Here is an 18,239-nt window from a genome sequence, read left to right as displayed (position 1 = left end):
TCACAGCTTTTCAACACTCCTCAAAATTCGAAGTTGCACCAACGCAACCAGCCTAATGCACGCCATGTGGCAGCTGGGTACATCACCGGATCAATCCTCAAACTTGGAGAATCTATGGACATCCTCCGGATTCTGTACCGACAAGACATGAATGAACCCCCTATCAGCAAGGCATAAAGTCGGAAATTAGAGGTTCCCGCCTCCCTGTCGGCGAGCCGAAGCTGGGCGGTGTTCTCGGACGATGTTTCCAGCACCAACCCAGAAATACCATCCAACAATCTGGATCTTTTGATTGCGAATGATGACAATAAGAGTCACAATTGAATTTCCGATATTTCCAGTCAAGGATCCTGACACTGTGTGGCTCTGTGACACCGCGTGCTCTGGCGCAGCAGTCCGGCTGTTACAGCTTCGGATAGTCAGGGCACGCCGTCTCGACAGGCCGAATTCTCTTCTTGGCTGGCCCAGCTATAATTACTGTGGAGCTGAATACATATAGCTGACAGATGATTCATGGGCCTGACATGGCAATGGGATCCTTACCCTCGCTGCTTTTCTTATTCTATCCAATTCCACTGACCTGGTTGTCAGTTGCAGGCGGCTTCTCATTCACATTTGGATATTGCTCCCCTAACACTCTCTTCAGCCACTATCTTCTCCATTCGTTTATAAGGCAGGTTCCTTTTTTCCGTGTTGAGCCCGTTTCGTCGAAGTTATCTGCGCGTTTCCAAGTCGCCACGCCACAATAAGGCACACGATTCCTACCTGCATATTGTGCGGCAGTCCGCTTTGAATATTTGCGTATTTTGACATACAATTTCCCGGTGAAATGCATTGTTGAAATTGATTTTCCATACTTGTCTGGCGAGGTCGTTTGGGGGAAGGATACCCTACATCCTGTCGGATTAGGAGAAATTTAAAAGCGCAACCTCCAAAGACATATCTCTGAGCTTTGTTCCGTCCCTATAATTTTAGGCCTTTTTCAGATTTGCCCACTTCCTCAGATTTCCAGCCGACAATGGCAAGGATAGGACTGATATATGTTACCGGTACCCTATCCACCGTATTCAGTCTTTTATCCACGGTAGCAAATGGCATCTTCGCGAAAGCGATATGTCGAGAACTGCCGGATCTGGGGGGTCTTCAGGTTGCCAGTGTAACGGGCTGCGCGCTGAGCTGCGGGGTTCAAGGAGTTTTGATCATCATATGCCGACAGCGAATCAGGAAGGGTATCCGCCTTAGGAGAAAGCTGGAAGCCCGGCTGTTCATCATACTAGGGCTTATCCTCTTTTTAATGGCTATGGTTGTAGCGATGGCTCTCGGATTTAGCTCGACACGGCTTGGGGATATTGAAAGTACAGAGCAGCAAAAAGAAGTTCGAAGGCTATTTTCGCTTTGGTGTCCCCTTTGGGGAGTGACAGCTTTCTTACAGGCTGTGTGCTTTGGGGCTTTGTTATATTTGGACCGAAAAATCAGTCGACAAGAGCCGAATTGGCATTTCCCTTGCACCAATAGGGTGAAAACAAGGGCTCCCACAAGGTTAGATGACGATAAGACCGAAATTTTGCGCCACTCAACCGAGCAGCGCCAGTCCTTGCACGACCCCCGAATTCATAAGAAGGCGAGCTCAGAATCATCGACGTTATCGAAAGCTAGACTATCTCGCCTATCCGAGGACTTGGAGTCCGGCCCCGAGACGTTAAATGAAAGGGAAAATCGAGCATCTCTCGATTCTCAGACTTGGGTCCGAAGATTTTCGCGGCGCGTCCCCGGTCTTCATGACGAGCTGGTGAAGCTTGACTCCACTCATCCGTCGACGACAAGCTTCCATCGTCATTCGCGAAGCCAGTCCCGGAGCCGTTCTCGAGACCAGTCCCCAGACTCCCTTTTCGAACGTCCCATTATATCGGACTGCAGGAGCATCAGAGCACCCTCACCGGCCTTGAGTGTCGCGAGCTCTCGGCGCAACACCGACGCAGGCGAACATAATATCCATCCCCTATTCCGCTCCGACAGCCCATCTGCCCCTCCACTGGCCATGCCCGGAACAACGGTTACCGCCTCCCCGCTCGCGGGTCACACGATCTCAATGCATACATTACGCCAGATACGATCACGATCGTCGCTCTCCCGGCCAAGATCGCGAAGTCTACTTGTTCCCTACGAAGAAGACGAGGAAGCGCAAGAGAGGCGGGAGGCTGATTTACACGGAATAAGACGCCCGTCGCCGATCGGACATCCACGGATATATGGATGTGGCTTGGATGGTGGCAGTCGAACTAGCCTCCAGGATTACGGGAGCAGGAGACACCACGGGAGATCGGGAAGGCGTGGAAGCTCCATGCCACCTTGCCGGTGACGGGGGGGCTTTTTTTTTTCTTTAACTTACTCTCCAAGTTGCTTTTTCCCCTCCGCGTTTTGTTGTATTTGTACTCTGTTGATGCGATCTTTTTTAGGGTTCTTGCATTGTTTTTGTTTCCACTCGGCTCAACTTTCCCGGCAAAAGCGGTTCTGTTTGAGATCTGTTCTCCACGACTCATTTAATGTGTTACCAATTGATACCTAACTATATCCGGAGTACCACGGTCCATCCATGGAGTATGTATAAATATGCACTCACGTATGGAGCACGGAGTTTCAGCACCAGTATCATTAATGCCCCCATAACAATTATAATTTAATTTCTTTTTTTTTTTTTTTTTTTTTTTTTAAGGACATGCCACTATGGATAATGATTCCAGATCATATATCCTGTCCACACATGCATGTATACATCCGAACTGAATCTCAGGCACCGACACACAGGCTTCATCAGACGGCAGCGGGGAAGGTTGCACGCGAACTCCATTCCCAACCGGCCTACCACCCTCGGGGCGTTGTTCCTTTTTCTTTTTCTTTTTTTCTTCTTTTCTTTTTCCTTCTTCTTTCTCCCTTGTTTCCCGCTTTCTCAAATTTCCACCGGACAGGTAACTCAAAATTAAGACCTGGTTTCGATACATTTTCTCCATCAGTTACCAGGGGGTTAACACAATATCTCCGATTGGCCCTCAGCCGCTTAGGACCGGGAAATATGAATTGACTATTAGCAAGCCACTTGGAAGGGGGTAAGAAAAGGGCCAAAAAAAAGGACAAGATTCGAGGGGTTTTGTTCATAGATATACTCCGTAGAAGGACCGAGTATTGAACAAAAGATGAAGACGGGGTATCGACGTAATTGATGATAGGAAGCTGATCCTTCCTCCGCAGCCAGGTTACATACCTAGTTAATCCTAGTAGTATTATTGATAAAGAGGTGTAATATATAGTTATAGATCTGAGGGAGTCATAGCGCATAGAGTCGATGACCACGCTTCTTACTGTATGGTTGGTCACATATCCCCTGATGCAGTTACATTATACCTAAGCGGATGATGGAATCTCAGAAGGAATGATATTAAGTCTCCAGAGGGAGTTAATCTCCTTGCCACATTGCAATTGGTAACCCCGCGCTAGCGCGAGTTGCTATCCCTAAATCATAACGATTGAACGAGGCTACTAGGGAGTGACTTGAACAACCACAGATATTCAGCGAAGTGAGCAAAAGTCGGTCTGTCAACACACAAACAGAGGGGAGGGGGGAAAAAACGACACCGCCATCCAGCCCTTCAGCAACTCGATCCCCCCAGCGAACCTGCGAGAACTCCTTTTTGCGGCTGCCCGCCTTTTCTCCACCGCTCACCGTCTGCTTTTTCTACTCACTCTTCTTTCTAGGACACAGGATTGGCGAGCGAGATGTGCTTACATCAGCAGGGTTATGAGGTAAGCAGATCAGAACAAGGTTCAGCCACGTTTTTAGCGCAAAGCCAAAACAACGGGGCTGGCAAACCCTAAACGGATTGCGTGCAGAAGCAGCAGCCAGTGTCTCGCTGGAAGAAGAGAAGAAGAAGAAGAGGAGGGGAGGAAGAGGTGGGAAAAAGGGGGAGTAAGGGAAGACAAAAAAGCTCGCCAGATGCTGCGGGATGAAAACTGGAGCCTGAGCCGCCGCACGGGGGAGACATGCCGGCGCAATCCAACCGCGTAAATTAGCGAGTTAACTCTCCTCCTCGCACAACCAACCAACCAACCAACCAAACCAACCACAGCTGTAGCGATGGTCGAAGGATGCAGCGTGGGGATGGCAGGCTCAAAGGGACAACACGATCTCGTATCTCCAGGATTCAGACTTTATTTTTGGGCATGTCGGATGGAGTTGATATATTGTCTGAGATATTTTATCCAAAAAAAAAAAAAGAAAAAAGGACGACTTTACTTGTCTGTACGGAGTACATATATCCTGCGTGGCATTCCAGGGGAGTTGAACGCAAGGAGAGAAAATCGTGGTTTGCGGTAACTATAAGTCGCCGTCCAGCTGCCGCCGCCTCTCGCCCGAGCCCATCCATCTGCAGCGGTATGTCTCCGAAACCAATTTCTCATCTGACAGCTTTTTTTTTCCTTTTTTTTTTTTTTGGGGGGGTTGGGGGGGGGGGGGGGCGCGCAGGTTTACCTGGTAAGCCCGTAGCGCTATTTGGACCGAGTCGAAGACATCACCACTACTCTCCAGTCTCGTCGATCATGATCCGCAGAAAGATTGGCTCCACGGCGCTATATTTATTGTTATTATCGTTTTAATTTATTGATTTATTGATATTTTTTATTTTATTTTATTTTAATTTTTGTTTTTCCCTTCCCCTCGACAGTGCCACGGAGTACCCCAGAGCCAGTCAATACTTTTGTAGTGCCGGGAGATCAACGTATAAAGCTGTCATCGCTATGGATACATCGATAGGTCCGTTTACATGTATCATGATGTAGATAATGCTCTGCCATTGTTTGTCGCCGGGCTCTTTATTTCGACTTGTCTTATAAGTCCTGGTGCGATAGCAAGCTGAGTTCAAACTGCCAACAAGTTTGTGTCAATATGTAGTTGGCTTGCAGGTACTACAATGCACATAATAACTACACAACCGACGTGGGGATACATAGTTTGGTTAACGTCTGGAGCTACAGCCTCCCATTGTTGCCCCTGCACAGAGGATGTAACTCATCAACCTACCCAGAATCGCCCTCATTCATACTTTCATGCGACGAAACTTGTCCACTCACCGTCGCCTTGTTACTGGCGTTCTCTGTATCTGGCGAGTTCTCGTGGGCCGGATTTACACATGCAGGGCCCAAAAACTGGCTTCGAGTGGAGCAAGAGCCACAAAAGCAACCGACAGACAAAACAAGACAGAAGGGAGGGAGAAATTAAACTCGAGAGCTAGTGCCGCGTCGACCCAACGAGCGAGAGAGGGCCAACCGCCGCCGCCGCCGCCGCCGCTGGAGCGAGCCGGAGCAAAATTCCAAAACAAGAAAATTCCCTTCCCCATCATCATGTCACGGGGATCTATGCAAGTCAGTCGACCAGACAAGGGACAGAGAGAGAGAGGGAGACCGAATAAAAAAAGAGAGCGACTTTTTCTTCCTACAACTACAACAACACACGATTATACTCTTCAATCCATCTCCATCAACGCTCTGGACGATTCATCGATCTCCAGAGGCAAACAAACTGGAACACTAACTCAATACGTTAGAAGCTGAACGCTCTTGGTTGCGTTCCTGTTCCTTGCCCGCTTGCTGTCAAAGTGAACCCTCTCTTCCCCCCTTCTCGCGATCTCGGCCTCCACACACGCCGCGCGCGATCTGCATCCCAATTTACAGTTACAACCAAAGGCAACAGACACACACACACACACAATCTCTCTGTCTCTTTTCTCTCCGCCAACTAAAACTACACGCCACCCGCAAAAGACTTCCCTCTCCCATCCACACTGCTCTGCACTCTCTTCTTCACATCTCGGTCATTGCGCTCGCCGCCTTTTTCCCACTTCTCACCGTGTGTCCATCTACCCCATCTTTTCTTCCTCCCTGCAGCAGCATCACCGGCCATACATCGATCATCCCGGTCAGGCAAAGTTTAACACTGGACACACCTTATCTGGGGCCAGCCAATCACAACGGGCTCAAGGTCAGTTCGAATGATTTTTTTTTTCCATTCTTCTCTCTTCTGCTTCTTCTTCTGAAGCGGACAGCTAGTTTTAGTTTAAACTGCTGAAACTATCTATTACCTGTCTACTTGCTTGCTTCCAATTCCTCCAATTATTCCTTATGCTTCACCCACCGCATCTTCCCTCTCCCTCTCATCATCGCCGGATTCTTCCCTCCCATCGACTGCGCGACCGTGTCCTTTGAAGTTCGCATCGCCTCTGTCCCTCCACTGTTGCTGTCTTCTCTGCCCGATCAAACCGTCATTCCTGTGGAGATCAACTTGCTTGGCCTGGGTTCTTCCGCCAACTCGGCGTTTGTAAACTACTTTGCGCATTCACCACCAAACACATCACAATTTGCACTGATACCCAAGTTGTTCCTTTCTCTCTCTTCTTCTTCTTCTTTTTTTTTTTTTTTTGTTTTTTTTTGTTTTCTTTGTCTTCATACTTCACTTCTCGTTTCTTCAATTTTCTTCTTTCTCCCTCTCTTTCTCCTTCACACTCTCTTCTCAATCTTTTTTTTTCCCCCTTCCCTTTTCTTTCCTGACTCCACTCCCTTTGCTGGGCCCTGTCGCTCCCTACATACTACCTAACCTACCTACTCCGTACATACATACCATACTTACATTCTTGCCTGCACATTATTACTCACAAGGGTTAAACCTTTTTCCCATATTAACCACCCTACTTTTGCTCTCGCAGGCGGTCAGAATGGCTGGTGTCAAACGAAAGCTAGAAGACGAGCACGAGCCAAATGGCACATCCCAAGAACCCGCAGATGTCAGCCCAGAGAAGACCACCACCCAACAAACGCAGAGTAAGTTCCGTTTCCAGCACCGGAACATACAAAGATCTTCGTCGCTTACAAATCCTGATTAGCTACTTCTCCGTCATCTTCTCCTGTTACTCCTGAGAAGAACACTAGCGCCAAGCCAGCTCAACAAAGCAACGGTCAGCCAGGAGGCCTTGAGGCCAACGCCGGCGGCAGCAGTCCCGGTTCTTCTCAGCCCCAAACCCCAGCGAGAAAAAAGAGAAGAACCCAAGAGGAAATCTTACTAGCAGAACAATTTGCCAGAGCCCAGGTTCCCCGCTCTACTCGACAGTCTGCACGCATCCTTTCAAAGCGTCGCGCCACAGATCCGTCGCCGAATGTCGGAAATGCCGCGGAGCAGTTGCCAAAGGCGGCGTCTATGGAGCCCAATCTTCCTCCACTGACATCCTTTGACCATTCCCATGAGTCGCTTCCAGGAGAGCCAGCTATCCCAGAAATCCCGTCCGCCGGATTTGCTTCCTTGCGGGGCCATTGGTTAGAAGCAAATGCTGGTTTTAGTGCGGATATCGAGTCAAACGGCGTTGACAGCTATGGGTTCCCAAGAACCAGGCAACCCGGCGACCGAGAAACGAAAGTCCCTGAAGTCTCACAGTCCATCAAAAGTCCTAAGCGGGAACAGTCCGATGAAAATCAAGTACTTGAGACTGCGTCGCATGGTAATGAGGAAGCCGAGCCTCCCAGGTCTGTCCCTGCCTTGACCTTGTCAACAGACCTGCCAACGGGTCAATCCACAGATATCGAGACTCCCGCTGGAAATGAAGTATCCCGATCCGCAATGTCCATGTCTCCGCTAGCAACCCAGTCAGAAGCAGCAGATCTCTCTGCGAGCACTGTCCCGGTTATTACCACCCGAGCTCGTGGAGGCGGCAGGCCGCGCGGTAAAGGCAAAGGAAGAAAAGCGGCCACGGGTCGCAAAGCTGCTGGCGCCGGGAAAGCCGGCCCCAAGTTGCACCTCTACGACAGAAACTTGTCCCCGTCAGCTAGCGCTGCTGTCAAGAAACTTAGAGACCGGCAGAAAGAGCTGCATCACGCCTTCCGGAGAGTCGCATCGGCCCAGCGCGCTGCTCTTGTTGTGCTGGCCAACCGATCGGAGGCTTGCCTCGTCAAAGACCCCAAGGCTCACATGGAAACCCCGTTGTATCAAGAAGTGCTCGACGACCTGCAAGAGAGGCTTGGCAGGAAAAAGGCCATCATCAACCGGGAGTATGAGCTCAAGGTGGAGTGCGAGAAGAATACCCTTGAGGCATACGATCATTGGATCAAGTCAGCGTTCAAGGTACGTTTAAAACCCGTTCCTGCCCTCCCCATTTCGATCTATGGTGCATATCCTAATACTTTCGGGCAGGAGAAGGTCGAGTCGGTCAGAGATGAGCATATTCTCGCTGCACAAGGAAGCTTCCTTCAATACCTCGATCAATGCCGCCAGGAGGGCGATGAAGACCATACAGAGGTAAATATAATCCGATCTGGATACCGTTGTACTGCTTTCCTGACAGCCTCTTCTTTTATAGACCGAAGAATCCGACATGGAGTATTCGAAAGTCAATCGTCGCGTCGCCCACCAATCCGTCCGTGGCTTCGACAGCTCTCACATTCGAAATCCCAGTGGAGCAGCGCTCTACGAGCGTGCCGACAGCGGATGGGATGACTTTGTGCAGAGAGCCAGGATCGGTGGAGACATCTTCGCGTTACTGAAAGACATGAACGAGGAAGCCAAGCGGGACAAGGAAGAGCAAAAGCGACGGCGTGAGGAAGCTAAGAAGAAGAACAAGGAAGCTGTGGCCGAGGACGACGAGAATACGGAAGACGAAGCCGCTGAGGGAGATAGCAATCGTCCTCGATTCAGCGATCCAAGGTTCCAACGTCTCATGTCTGCCCTCGCCGATGCGTGTGAGCTTGCGGAAGGTAGGAGTGCAACCAAGGACGAAAGAAAAGAGGAGGAGGAGGAAGAAGAAGAGGCGGAGATGACAACAAAGCCAGAGTCAGCAAATGCATTGAATGCGCTTGCTGAGATCGCCTTGAAGAGCTCCATGGAGGCGTCGAGCGTGGATACTGGTCATCGAGCAGTAGACGCGCAGCTGCCCACAAGCGCCACGGCTGGTCATGTCTCTGCTGAGCATCCGGGTGTCCCTACTGAGCGAACTTCTCAGCTGCCTCCACAGCCATACATGGGACCACAGTATTCCGAACAGCTCCCACCGAGAGCGATGCACCGGGCAATCCTGCCACAGCCAATGCCAACACAGGCTCTGCCCGCCCCTGCGGAACATCAGCCGTACTACGCACCACAGTACCAGGTGCCACCTCCGCCGCAGCAACCGCAGCAGCCACCCGCCGGTGCTCCGTCGAGATCATATCCCGCTCTCCCTCGACCACTGCTCCCTGCCGCAAGGCCAGCACCGCAGGGACTTCCGCCAATTCGCGAGCAACTGAGCGAACAGCTTAGGCTCCCGGATCCATTTTCCTCAGCACCGCAGCACCTGCCCGCTCCTCCGGGGCTGCGATATCCAGCCGGTCCCGCTCACGCGCCTCCACCAGCAGGACATCAGACTCATCGACCATCTCAATCGGGTCCCTACCCACCGCCCCTCCTACCGCAGTACATGCCAGGTCCACCGGTGGGTTACGCTCACGCTCCCCCTCCTCCTCCACTTCCTCCACCAGGACCTTACCATCAGCATTCGATGTATCCGACACAGTATTATTCGCCGTATCATCCGCACTCTGCCCCTCCGCCACCCAGACCGCATCAAGCATTACCTCCACAGGCTCCGCATGGGCAGCATGGTTTGCACCAGGGCCTTCCACCTCCGCCGCGCTATTAGAATGCGGGAGGTAATTTGTCGAGTCCTTGGGGTCGGGTTTGATGAGAATAAAACGTTGTTTAGGACATGTCTTTGTTTTTCTTCTTATGATGACGGTATAAATTTTGAGGTGCAAAGAATTAACAAACAGCGGGAAAAGAAAAAAAAAAAAAAAAAAAAAAAAAAAAAGAAAAAAGAACACTTGGGAGTGCCTGCTTCTGTACAGTATGATATGGTCTTCTTCGTCGTCGTTTTTCCCGATTCCTCATTTTTATTTTCAGGAAAAAGGAATATTCGTTTCTTTCCCCCTCCTTGGTACTGCTTTGTACTACTATGAGATTGTCTATGGCTTCCTTGGTTTGATTGGACTGGGGCTTGAGGTTTCTTCTTCTTTTTCCCTTTCTTAAAAGGCTTGAGAATGCATGTACATGGTTGCGATGACTCGTTGATTTCTATTGCATTTGGTTTCGCCTTTCTTTGTGTTTGGCCGAGCAGGACCAAGGCCGGTGGATAACAGAAGGCCGGGTTGCATACAAGGGCTAGTTTGAGGAATGGGACTTTATTTTGCGAATTGGCATGGGTTACCGATAGACTTCTCTCATGTGTATGTGTGTATGTATGTATCTACCTACCTGCTGCGTTTTGAAAATGATTAGTAGGAGAAAAGCTTTTCGAAAATGTTTAAAAAAAAAAAAAAAAAAAAAAAAAGGGACAGAAAAAAATACTCGTATTTCAGAGGAATCAGCTTTATCATACCGCCTGAGAGCTTGGAGCTGCTAAGCATCAGGGATTAATATGATGCGCTAGTAGAAGCTATTTGACGATGTGAAGAGGACCGTTGGCGAGCAGCGAGCTGAACAAGTGTAATCCAGCTACACACCTTATATATGTGACGCCAAGTTTTGCTTGCTCACGCTGACTCCTGCTGACTCCTCTTTGACCGCGGCTGGTCTCGTGTCCAGCGCAAAGGGTCGCATCGCTGAGCTGCGTCGAGAGGCCGCAGCGTGGATCGTGAGTGACTCATGATTCAATACAAAGGAGTGAGTTGGGAGCTTCGACCAGAGTCGGTAGTTAAACCGGGCCCACAGATGGTAGACTTAGACTAGCTGAATGAAGTGCTTTAAATACCCTTGAACGACGAGAGGATATGTAGATTCCCGCTCAACGGATCAGTTTTTTCGCAGAGCTTCGACGTTTCGTTTCTGTGGTCGCCCCGCCCCTCCCAGCCAGCTCACCACTTCTTCTTCTTCTTCTTCCTCTGCTTCTTCTGCTTCTTTGCTTGTCACTCATCTGCATCATTTTGTCCTCTTGACGCATTCGCGTGTACGAAATAAATATAGACAATCAAGCAGTCGCTTTTTTGTTCCACTTAGACTTCAAAAATTACTTCCCAATCCCACACGCGTCCCAGACAATCACACAAGCCATGGCTGTGCGCGCACAGTTTGAGAATTCGAACGAGTTGAGTTCTTCTTCCCCCGCCGCATGCCTTTTTTTTTTTTTTTTTTAAATTGCCTTTTTCCTTTCTCTGCTCCCTCTACTACAGATGGTATTCTGGCCTTGAGAGAGGGGGGAGAGGAATCTATCTTCTTTCTTTTTCGCCTTGCGTTTTTATTCCGCGGGGAACATGCACGCTGACAGGGTGTCACTCTTTTGCCCCGCAGGGTCGGTGTCTTTGCGACATTGACAAATTCCTACGCTCTCGTGGCGATTGGCGCATCGGAGAATTTTTACAGGTTGGTCCCTCTAGGTGCCCTTTGTTTCGAGATTTCTTTTCCGTTTTTTGCTCCTCTTGAAATTTTCCACTTGGGGGTTTCTTTGCGGGTGCTGGGTCCGAGGCGATATGGTCACCCGAACGACCGCTGGGCCCTAGTGATATCTAAAAAAGCTCGGAGTCTCTGGTCTGGTTGATCGAAAAGACGGGAGAAGTGATGAGTGGTCAGCGAATGGTTAGTTGGGCATAGGATGGTGCCTGTGAGGTCACGAAGAGCCATGGGGGAAAAGACGAATATGACCACCGACTTGATATTTGCATCGAGACACCGAAGGTTACCTACCGCAACGGCACACCTGTTGAGCGTTTGAAACAATATGTTATCATGGCGATATCTGGATATTTGTCGTGGAGCCTAGTGAAGGGAGCCTTTTAGAAAACCAGATGGCTAATACGTGAGTTCCGGTTTTACAGTGTCTTCGAGGCCGAATTGCAAGATGTCATCCCCATATGCCATGCCACAATCGCAGGTACAAGGATCGTTGGGAGATTAACAGCTGGGTAAGCAACACTCTATCATTCTCAAACCGTCCTTGAATCCGACAAAAAGGAAAAGGGAACGTCGGCTAATTTGACTGTTTCCTGCTCTCTAGAAACCGTAAAGGTCTCCTCGTTCCTACCACGACCACAGATCAAGAACTTCAGCATCTCCGAAATTCGATCCCAGACTCCGTCAAGATACAGCGGGTAGAAGAAAGATTATCGGCCCTCGGTAATGTTATATGTTGTAACGATCACGTTGCCCTTGTGCATCCGGATTTAGAGCGAGAAACTGAAGAAATGTATGCATTCCTCCTCCTCTTCCTCAAAAAAAAGAAATAAATAAATAAATAAAAGAAAAGAAAAAGCAAAAACATAAAGGGAAAGTTTTGCTAACGAATAACTTATCAAAAAAAAAGAATATCGGATGTCCTCGGTGTCGAAGTCTTCCGCCAGACCATCGCAGACAACGTCTTAACAGGCTCCTACATGGCCCTCTCCAACCAAGGCGGCATCGTTCACCCCAAAACCCCAATCCAAGATCAAGACGAACTTTCGTCCCTACTCCAGGTACCCTTAGTTGCAGGCAGTGTAAATCGCGGCTCTGCGGTCGTTGGTGCTGGAATGGTGGTTAATGACTGGCTCGCTGTGACTGGACTAGATACAACGGCGACCGAGCTGAGTGTCGTGGAGAGTGTGTTTAGGCTGGGCGAGGCAGCGGGCCAGGGATTAGGAAATGTGACTAAGGAGACTTTGGTGGAGAGCTTTTACTGATAAAGGAGCATCCGGAGGGGTTTGCTTGATATGTTTTGGACGGAAATGACTATTTATGATAGCATTATTTTGATGACTGCAGAAGATCAGGTGTCCCCAGACGGAAGAACACCGAAAATCTGATGTTGAACCTGTCTAAAAACGGCACCTTCGTGTTTTTCTCGGGTTGGAAATTAATAAACGTAGTACAACTGCTCCTCATGAAAGGCTGTTTTCTCTATTATTCCTACTGGAGAGGATTTTTCTTTTTTTTAAAAAAAAGGAGAACCCTCGCGATGGGGTTTAAAATCAAAACGCCTCCCAAACATGGATCGAACCTCCTTGATATGACCCGCTAAAAAAGGGAAAAAAAAGTCCAGGCAAAAAGAAAGCAATTGATATGGGACAAAAAACCGATGATAAGAATGGAAAATGTATTGAAGAAGATGTACATGAGCAAAAATATTATCGACTTGCACGCGAGACACACTATTCGAAAAAGAAAAAAAAAAAATGTTAAGAATGAGAATCTGTCTCATGCGCAGTGTTGCTGTGGTTGGATATCGACTGTGCCGGGAATGGTGAGTGTGAAGGAGATTGGATGGCAATATTATCCTCTTTGCCCCACTTAGCCTCCTGCACGTCATAGTCTTGTAGTTCTTCCTGGTCCTTGTCATTCTCATTCTCGCTCTCGATGTTCTCGGGAGGAATATCCGCCGGAGGTGGCGGCGGTGGAGGCGGCGGAGGAGTTTCGGATCTTTGCCGCTTCCCAGACGAGATGGTAGAGTCACCATATTCGTCGTCTTCGGCGCCTTCGGTTCGTTGACGTTTGAGGGCTTCTCGAGATCCATCGTCCAGAACGAGGTTACTTGGACTCATTGGAGGCGGAGGGGGTGGAATGATCGGTAGCGAGGCAGATCGTTGTCTCTTAGTAGGGGAAACACCGCCGTTTTCGTGGTCATTCTCAAAGTCTTCGTCGTCTGTACGCTTTCGCTTGAGGCCGCTGTGATGAGAAGATCCTTCTTGGCCGTCTTCATACTCCGCATCGGATAACTGGACGTCACTATCTTCGTCTCCTGTTTCTGCAGCACCGTCAAATTGTGGCGGTGCCTTGGTTGAAGTCGTTTCCGCTTTATCTATCGTAGCAGAAGTTGTCGCTTTAACAGATCCCTTTGACTTCCTTTCTGCCTTCTTTTCTTCGTAGGCCCGGTGTTTGGCGACCGCTTTATCGAAGTATTCTTTGCAGTATTTCTTAACCTGCTTGATCTGCTTTTCGCTGATCTTCGTTGGATCTTCGACGCGATTGTTCTTAAAATCAGAGTTCACTAGTTTTTTAGCGACCTAATCAATATCCATGTTAGTCGATTCCTACGTGCCAGAAGGGGTAAATCTGAGGCATACCTCTTTTGCGTAGCGCTTCAAATCGTCCTTTGGAAGCTTATGCTTGAACTTATCGACAATATACTTCACATGCGGGAAGAGCTACAATCCATTAGTACTGCGAGATAAGTAGCACAGAGAGATGGACGGCATACCGTGTTCTCATATAACTTTTTTTGCTTCTCTTCACTGTAGGATCGCCATTTCTCTTTGTGTTCTTTCTTCTCCGGTATCTTCGCGTCAGCCGGAGTGGCCGGCGTCGCAGATTTATCCTTCGCCTTTGGTGTATTCTCCTTGGCATTCATGATACCATCAATAATATCCTGCAGTGTCTTTTCCTTTGATTCGCGTTTTGGTGGCGGGGGTGGTTGCACCGCCGGCGCAGTTGGCCTTGACCATGTTGTCTCCCCAGTAGCCGAGTAATAATATGTTCTTCCATTAGATTCTGCAGCAAACCATCCTTTTGGAAGGGGATTGAACGGCCGACGGAATGGCCGCTGGCCTGGACGATAAGAATGCATATGCCCTTTCCCACCACCTCTTGTAAGAGCAGCAGGGCCGCGAGGGGCATTTCGAGTGACATCCACAGACCGTGACCGAGATCGGGAGCTTGACCTTGATTTAGACGAATTGGGTTTGCGGTCGTCTTTCGCCGTTTCCCGACGCTCGTAATGGTTGGCAGTGGGTGTGTTATTAACGGCCGCCGGATCTCTTTTCATTCTCGGAATGCGGTAGCCAACTTCGAGAGCAGACCATATTTCAAGCAACGCTTTCGCTTTCTCTGCAACTCGCTCATCATCACACTCTTGGAGTGGGCTGACAGTTCCCTCGATCTTGGAATCAATGATCTTATTCCGAGTGAGTCTTGGAAACTTATCCAGGATATCGAGGATCTGGAGCACGACATTGAAATCATCTTTCCAGGTGTTTAGTTGGGAATTCAATATTTGGTAACCGTGCATCCGCACTACTCGGTGGCGGACTCGTTCATCCTCACAGCGCTGGATGCGACCAAGCAGCTTGACAGCAATCCATTTCTCCTTGCACTGCATAAGAGCAGCCATGACTTTTGTGACACCATTCTCATCCAAAGATTTAGGCTGTAAGCTATCCACGTACTCTTCATCATCTTCTCCAGTCTTCTTCTTTCGAGGTCGTCTTGCAACGGCAGTATCCCATCCGTCTGGATCATCAATTCCCAAAGCTTCGATTGTCGCATGGGACAGTTTAGTTGCGCGCTCAGTCTGAGTCTTCCCGCCGATAAAACCTGTACAGTTGGGCTCGCCGCAATAACATGGTTGTGGGTCAGCACCATAGCGATCAACATTATAGTTAAACACCAGTTCTTCGCCGGCTTTGATATATCGCTCAGCAAATATTCCCATACGAAGTTTTTCTCCGACAACCCATTTGTCCACATAGCAATTTGGATTGCAAGAGTGGTTGCAGAAGCGGCCCAGATTGCCCTTTTTGGTCGCATCAACAAACTCTCCCTTGTTGAGAGACATGAAATAGAAGTGTTTGATACCTTCCTCATCGTACTGAATCATTCGGCGACGAAACTGCGGTTCGTTGATTACTTCACCAATATATTCGAATATGAATTCGTTGGGACGCAAGTCACAATCTGCACGTAGGCCGTAGCCTTTCTTTTCCGTCTTAATGACCGATACCTTGGCGTATTCTCGTCGTTGAAATCGCTGATTCTGACAGCTGTCACCACATCCACAGTCGCCGAAACATTCCATCTTGGTGGCACGGTTGATACAGTCTGAATCTTCTCCACAGGCTGTATTTCGGCAAGTAGCGGCATCTGAATGGCATAATTAGCACTATTGGCGTAGTGAAGTGTAGATACATTCTGTAAACGCCTTGACAATGGCTTTAGGGAGAACAGAGGTTGAAGATGAAATAAACAGACGAGACCGAAGTCCGCGGTTGTATCGCCTGTACAGGAATCACCAGACTGGGGAAACTTACCCCACTCCTCAGCACAATCACAGTCCATGGCATGTTCTGTGTAGCCTAGATACTTATTGGCATAAGTGCACACTTCCATCAACTGGAAGGTACTCGTAGCCTCTGTCGTCTTGTCGGGTAGATCAGTGAACAGCGGTGCAGCGCGAGCAGGTAGCTTCTGCGAGGCAGAGCGAGCCAACTTTGGCGGTTGACCGGGTTCTTGTTTGATGGTAATATCACCGCCAACTTTCTCTTCTGGTACTTCATCCTTGGCAAGTGAATTGCTCGATCGGGATCGAGATTTCGGTGGTTTTAGAGGTGGAGTGCTGGGTTTGGAAGATAAATGGCCATTTGGCTCGTCCTTTGGAGTGATGGTGTCTAGAATGCCGTTTGGAGCTATACTCTCTGTGGATGACTGGCGTTCAAGCTTCATATCGGTCACTGCATCTTTTACTGTCTCTATCCTGGCTTCCTCATCGTCATGGCCAGCCATAATGGATACCAGCGACGCAGCTGGATACTAATATGTGGTGGTTACCGGAAAGGCGCAGGTCAGCGAGATAAAGGGAAGTGGTGTGCCGCCAAAATCGTGGATTTATTTGGCGGAGATGAGCTAGGAATCCGTGGGAAAAAAGCGCCAAGAATCCAAACCTGATGCTTAATGTTTTTCAGCGGCAGATGCGGCTCCGCAGCCCTGAGGACAGGTTTGGAGACAGGGGCAGTGTAATAGGACACAGGAAGTAATAAGGAATGTAAAATAGGCAAAGATTGGAGTGAAGATGTGTTTGACGACAGAATGGAATGGCCGGGGTGCGGGAGGAGGAAATGAGATGGGGTGAAGAAGGATGGATAGAGTGTGAACGGAGATGACACGACCAGTCCGTGAATAGGATCAAAACAACAAAAAGAACAAAATGTGCCCCTCTCCCACAATAAAGATGCGCTGTGAGAATAGGAGGAGAAACGGAGATAGTGGCAATCGCGTGAGGTCCGATGCCTGAGAGTTGCGGTCGAAAAGCTTTGCCCAGCAGAGGATGCGGACACTGCGTAGGGAACAAAAAGAAAGGGCGCTTTTTTTTTCCCTCTCCTCTTCTTTCTTTAGTGTAATTGAATCCGGCTTGCTTGCCTCCCCTCTGCCCTCTTCTTCCTTTGGATATCTCCGAAGCCTGCTACTTCAGACCGCATAGGTAGTAGCCAAATGACCTTGCCCCGAGGAAGCAAAATTGCGGTTATCCAGCGATGAGCGGCTGTTCTCTATCGGTACCAATTCCGGAAAAGAAGAAAAGTATGCCATCAAGGGCATCGAGCCAATCTCATTGTCATTTATTCCTATTTCGACTATTCTTTGTCCACAGAAAATCGATGAAATTGCAAAACCAAGGGATGATGAGGTGGAGGTTGGAAAAATGATGGGGCAACTTTGAAAAATGTAAGGTGTGAATGGGGTGGTAGCTTCGCTTGGTGGGTGGAAATAGTGGTGCTCTGCGAACAAGATCGGCTTTTTTTTTCCTTTGGGTCGCCTGTGAACGCTATGGCTCCGATCTTGATGCGGACAACAAATCCCCCGCGGATTCTCAAGTGTTTCTCGTGGAGGCCTGGCCACAATGAGCCAAACACAGATATTCCCCAAACAGCAAAAAAGAAGGGCTCCTTTTCCCCCCCACAAAAAAAGACAACATGAAATTCTCTCCCTTTATGCATCCAGCTCATGCGACACCCACTATAAGTGTCCCAAGAGTTAGTAGCCCCTCCAACAAAGTGGCGATTTTCCGTGATGACTCCGGGATTGAAGCTGAAGCGCTCACTTCTCAGCTCTAACCGAATAACATGGGAAATCCTGGCGAATCACATATCAAACCGTATTTGAACTTGGCAGCTGCTGGCGACGTGTTTTAGTCATATAATAAGAGCCACAGACCTATATTACAGAATGAGAAACAGCCGCACGGACAGTTCCGGCAGAACAGAGGCAGCACCTACGCAGAATTAGTATGTCTTTTGAAGCAGCTGGGGCTTTGGAGCATAGAGATCATGAATGGAAACAACGAGAGCATATGCCAGGTCAACTTAAATTGACCATGAAGAGCAGCCCCTATACTGTGTCTGAGATCCTGCGAGTCTGGCATATGTTCCCCGCAATTCTGGGAATGAGAAGCCGTTGGATGTTCCTAAATGAAGTAGCGATATTGCGGTGACTCCACACAGAGCAA

At 49.0% G+C, this 18,239-nt stretch overlaps 5 protein-coding genes across 5 annotated transcripts; 3 read left to right on the top strand and 2 right to left on the bottom strand.

The window, feature by feature from the left end:
• Window positions 1–1,018: 1,018 nt before the first annotated feature.
• D8B26_006526 (uncharacterized protein) lies at window positions 1,019–2,359 on the top strand (the record flags this gene model as incomplete). Its single annotated transcript, XM_066125211.1, has 1 exon — window positions 1,019–2,359. One exon carries the CDS (start codon window positions 1,019–1,021, stop codon window positions 2,357–2,359), a length of 1,341 nt encoding a protein of 446 aa, XP_065981292.1.
• Window positions 2,360–2,708: 349 nt separating this feature from the next.
• D8B26_006525 (uncharacterized protein) lies at window positions 2,709–3,008 on the bottom strand (the record flags this gene model as incomplete). The annotated part of the gene is made up of 1 exon (XM_066125210.1): window positions 2,709–3,008. The coding sequence occupies one exon, from the start codon at window positions 3,006–3,008 to the stop codon at window positions 2,709–2,711; it is 300 nt and encodes a 99-aa protein (XP_065981291.1).
• Window positions 3,009–6,751: 3,743 nt separating this feature from the next.
• On the top strand, window positions 6,752–10,403 carry D8B26_006524 (uncharacterized protein). The gene is made up of 4 exons (XM_066125209.1): window positions 6,752–6,864; window positions 6,927–8,155; window positions 8,225–8,329; window positions 8,391–10,403. Exons 1-4 carry the CDS (start codon window positions 6,759–6,761, stop codon window positions 9,702–9,704), a joined length of 2,754 nt encoding a protein of 917 aa, XP_065981290.1. The 5' UTR covers window positions 6,752–6,758; the 3' UTR covers window positions 9,705–10,403.
• A 325-nt stretch (window positions 10,404–10,728) lies between these two features.
• Window positions 10,729–13,379, top strand: TIF6 (Eukaryotic translation initiation factor 6). The gene is made up of 5 exons (XM_003069514.2): window positions 10,729–11,144; window positions 11,348–11,419; window positions 11,872–11,958; window positions 12,051–12,239; window positions 12,357–13,379. Exons 1-5 carry the CDS (start codon window positions 11,110–11,112, stop codon window positions 12,709–12,711), a joined length of 738 nt encoding a protein of 245 aa, XP_003069560.1. The 5' UTR covers window positions 10,729–11,109; the 3' UTR covers window positions 12,712–13,379.
• On the bottom strand, window positions 13,207–16,522 carry SET2 (histone methyltransferase set2; the record flags this gene model as incomplete). The annotated part of the gene is made up of 4 exons (XM_003069515.2): window positions 13,207–14,031; window positions 14,092–14,172; window positions 14,226–15,883; window positions 16,051–16,522. 4 exons carry the CDS (start codon window positions 16,520–16,522, stop codon window positions 13,207–13,209), a joined length of 3,036 nt encoding a protein of 1,011 aa, XP_003069561.2.
• Between the last annotated feature and the right edge of the window lie 1,717 nt (window positions 16,523–18,239).

Source organism: Coccidioides posadasii, chromosome 3 (genome assembly GCF_018416015.2).
Source record: "Coccidioides posadasii str. Silveira chromosome 3, complete sequence".
Lineage (NCBI taxonomy): Eukaryota > Fungi > Ascomycota > Eurotiomycetes > Onygenales > Onygenaceae > Coccidioides > Coccidioides posadasii.
The sequence above is the reverse complement of the archived record's forward strand: the minus strand, read 5'-3'. Positions and strand labels throughout refer to the sequence as shown.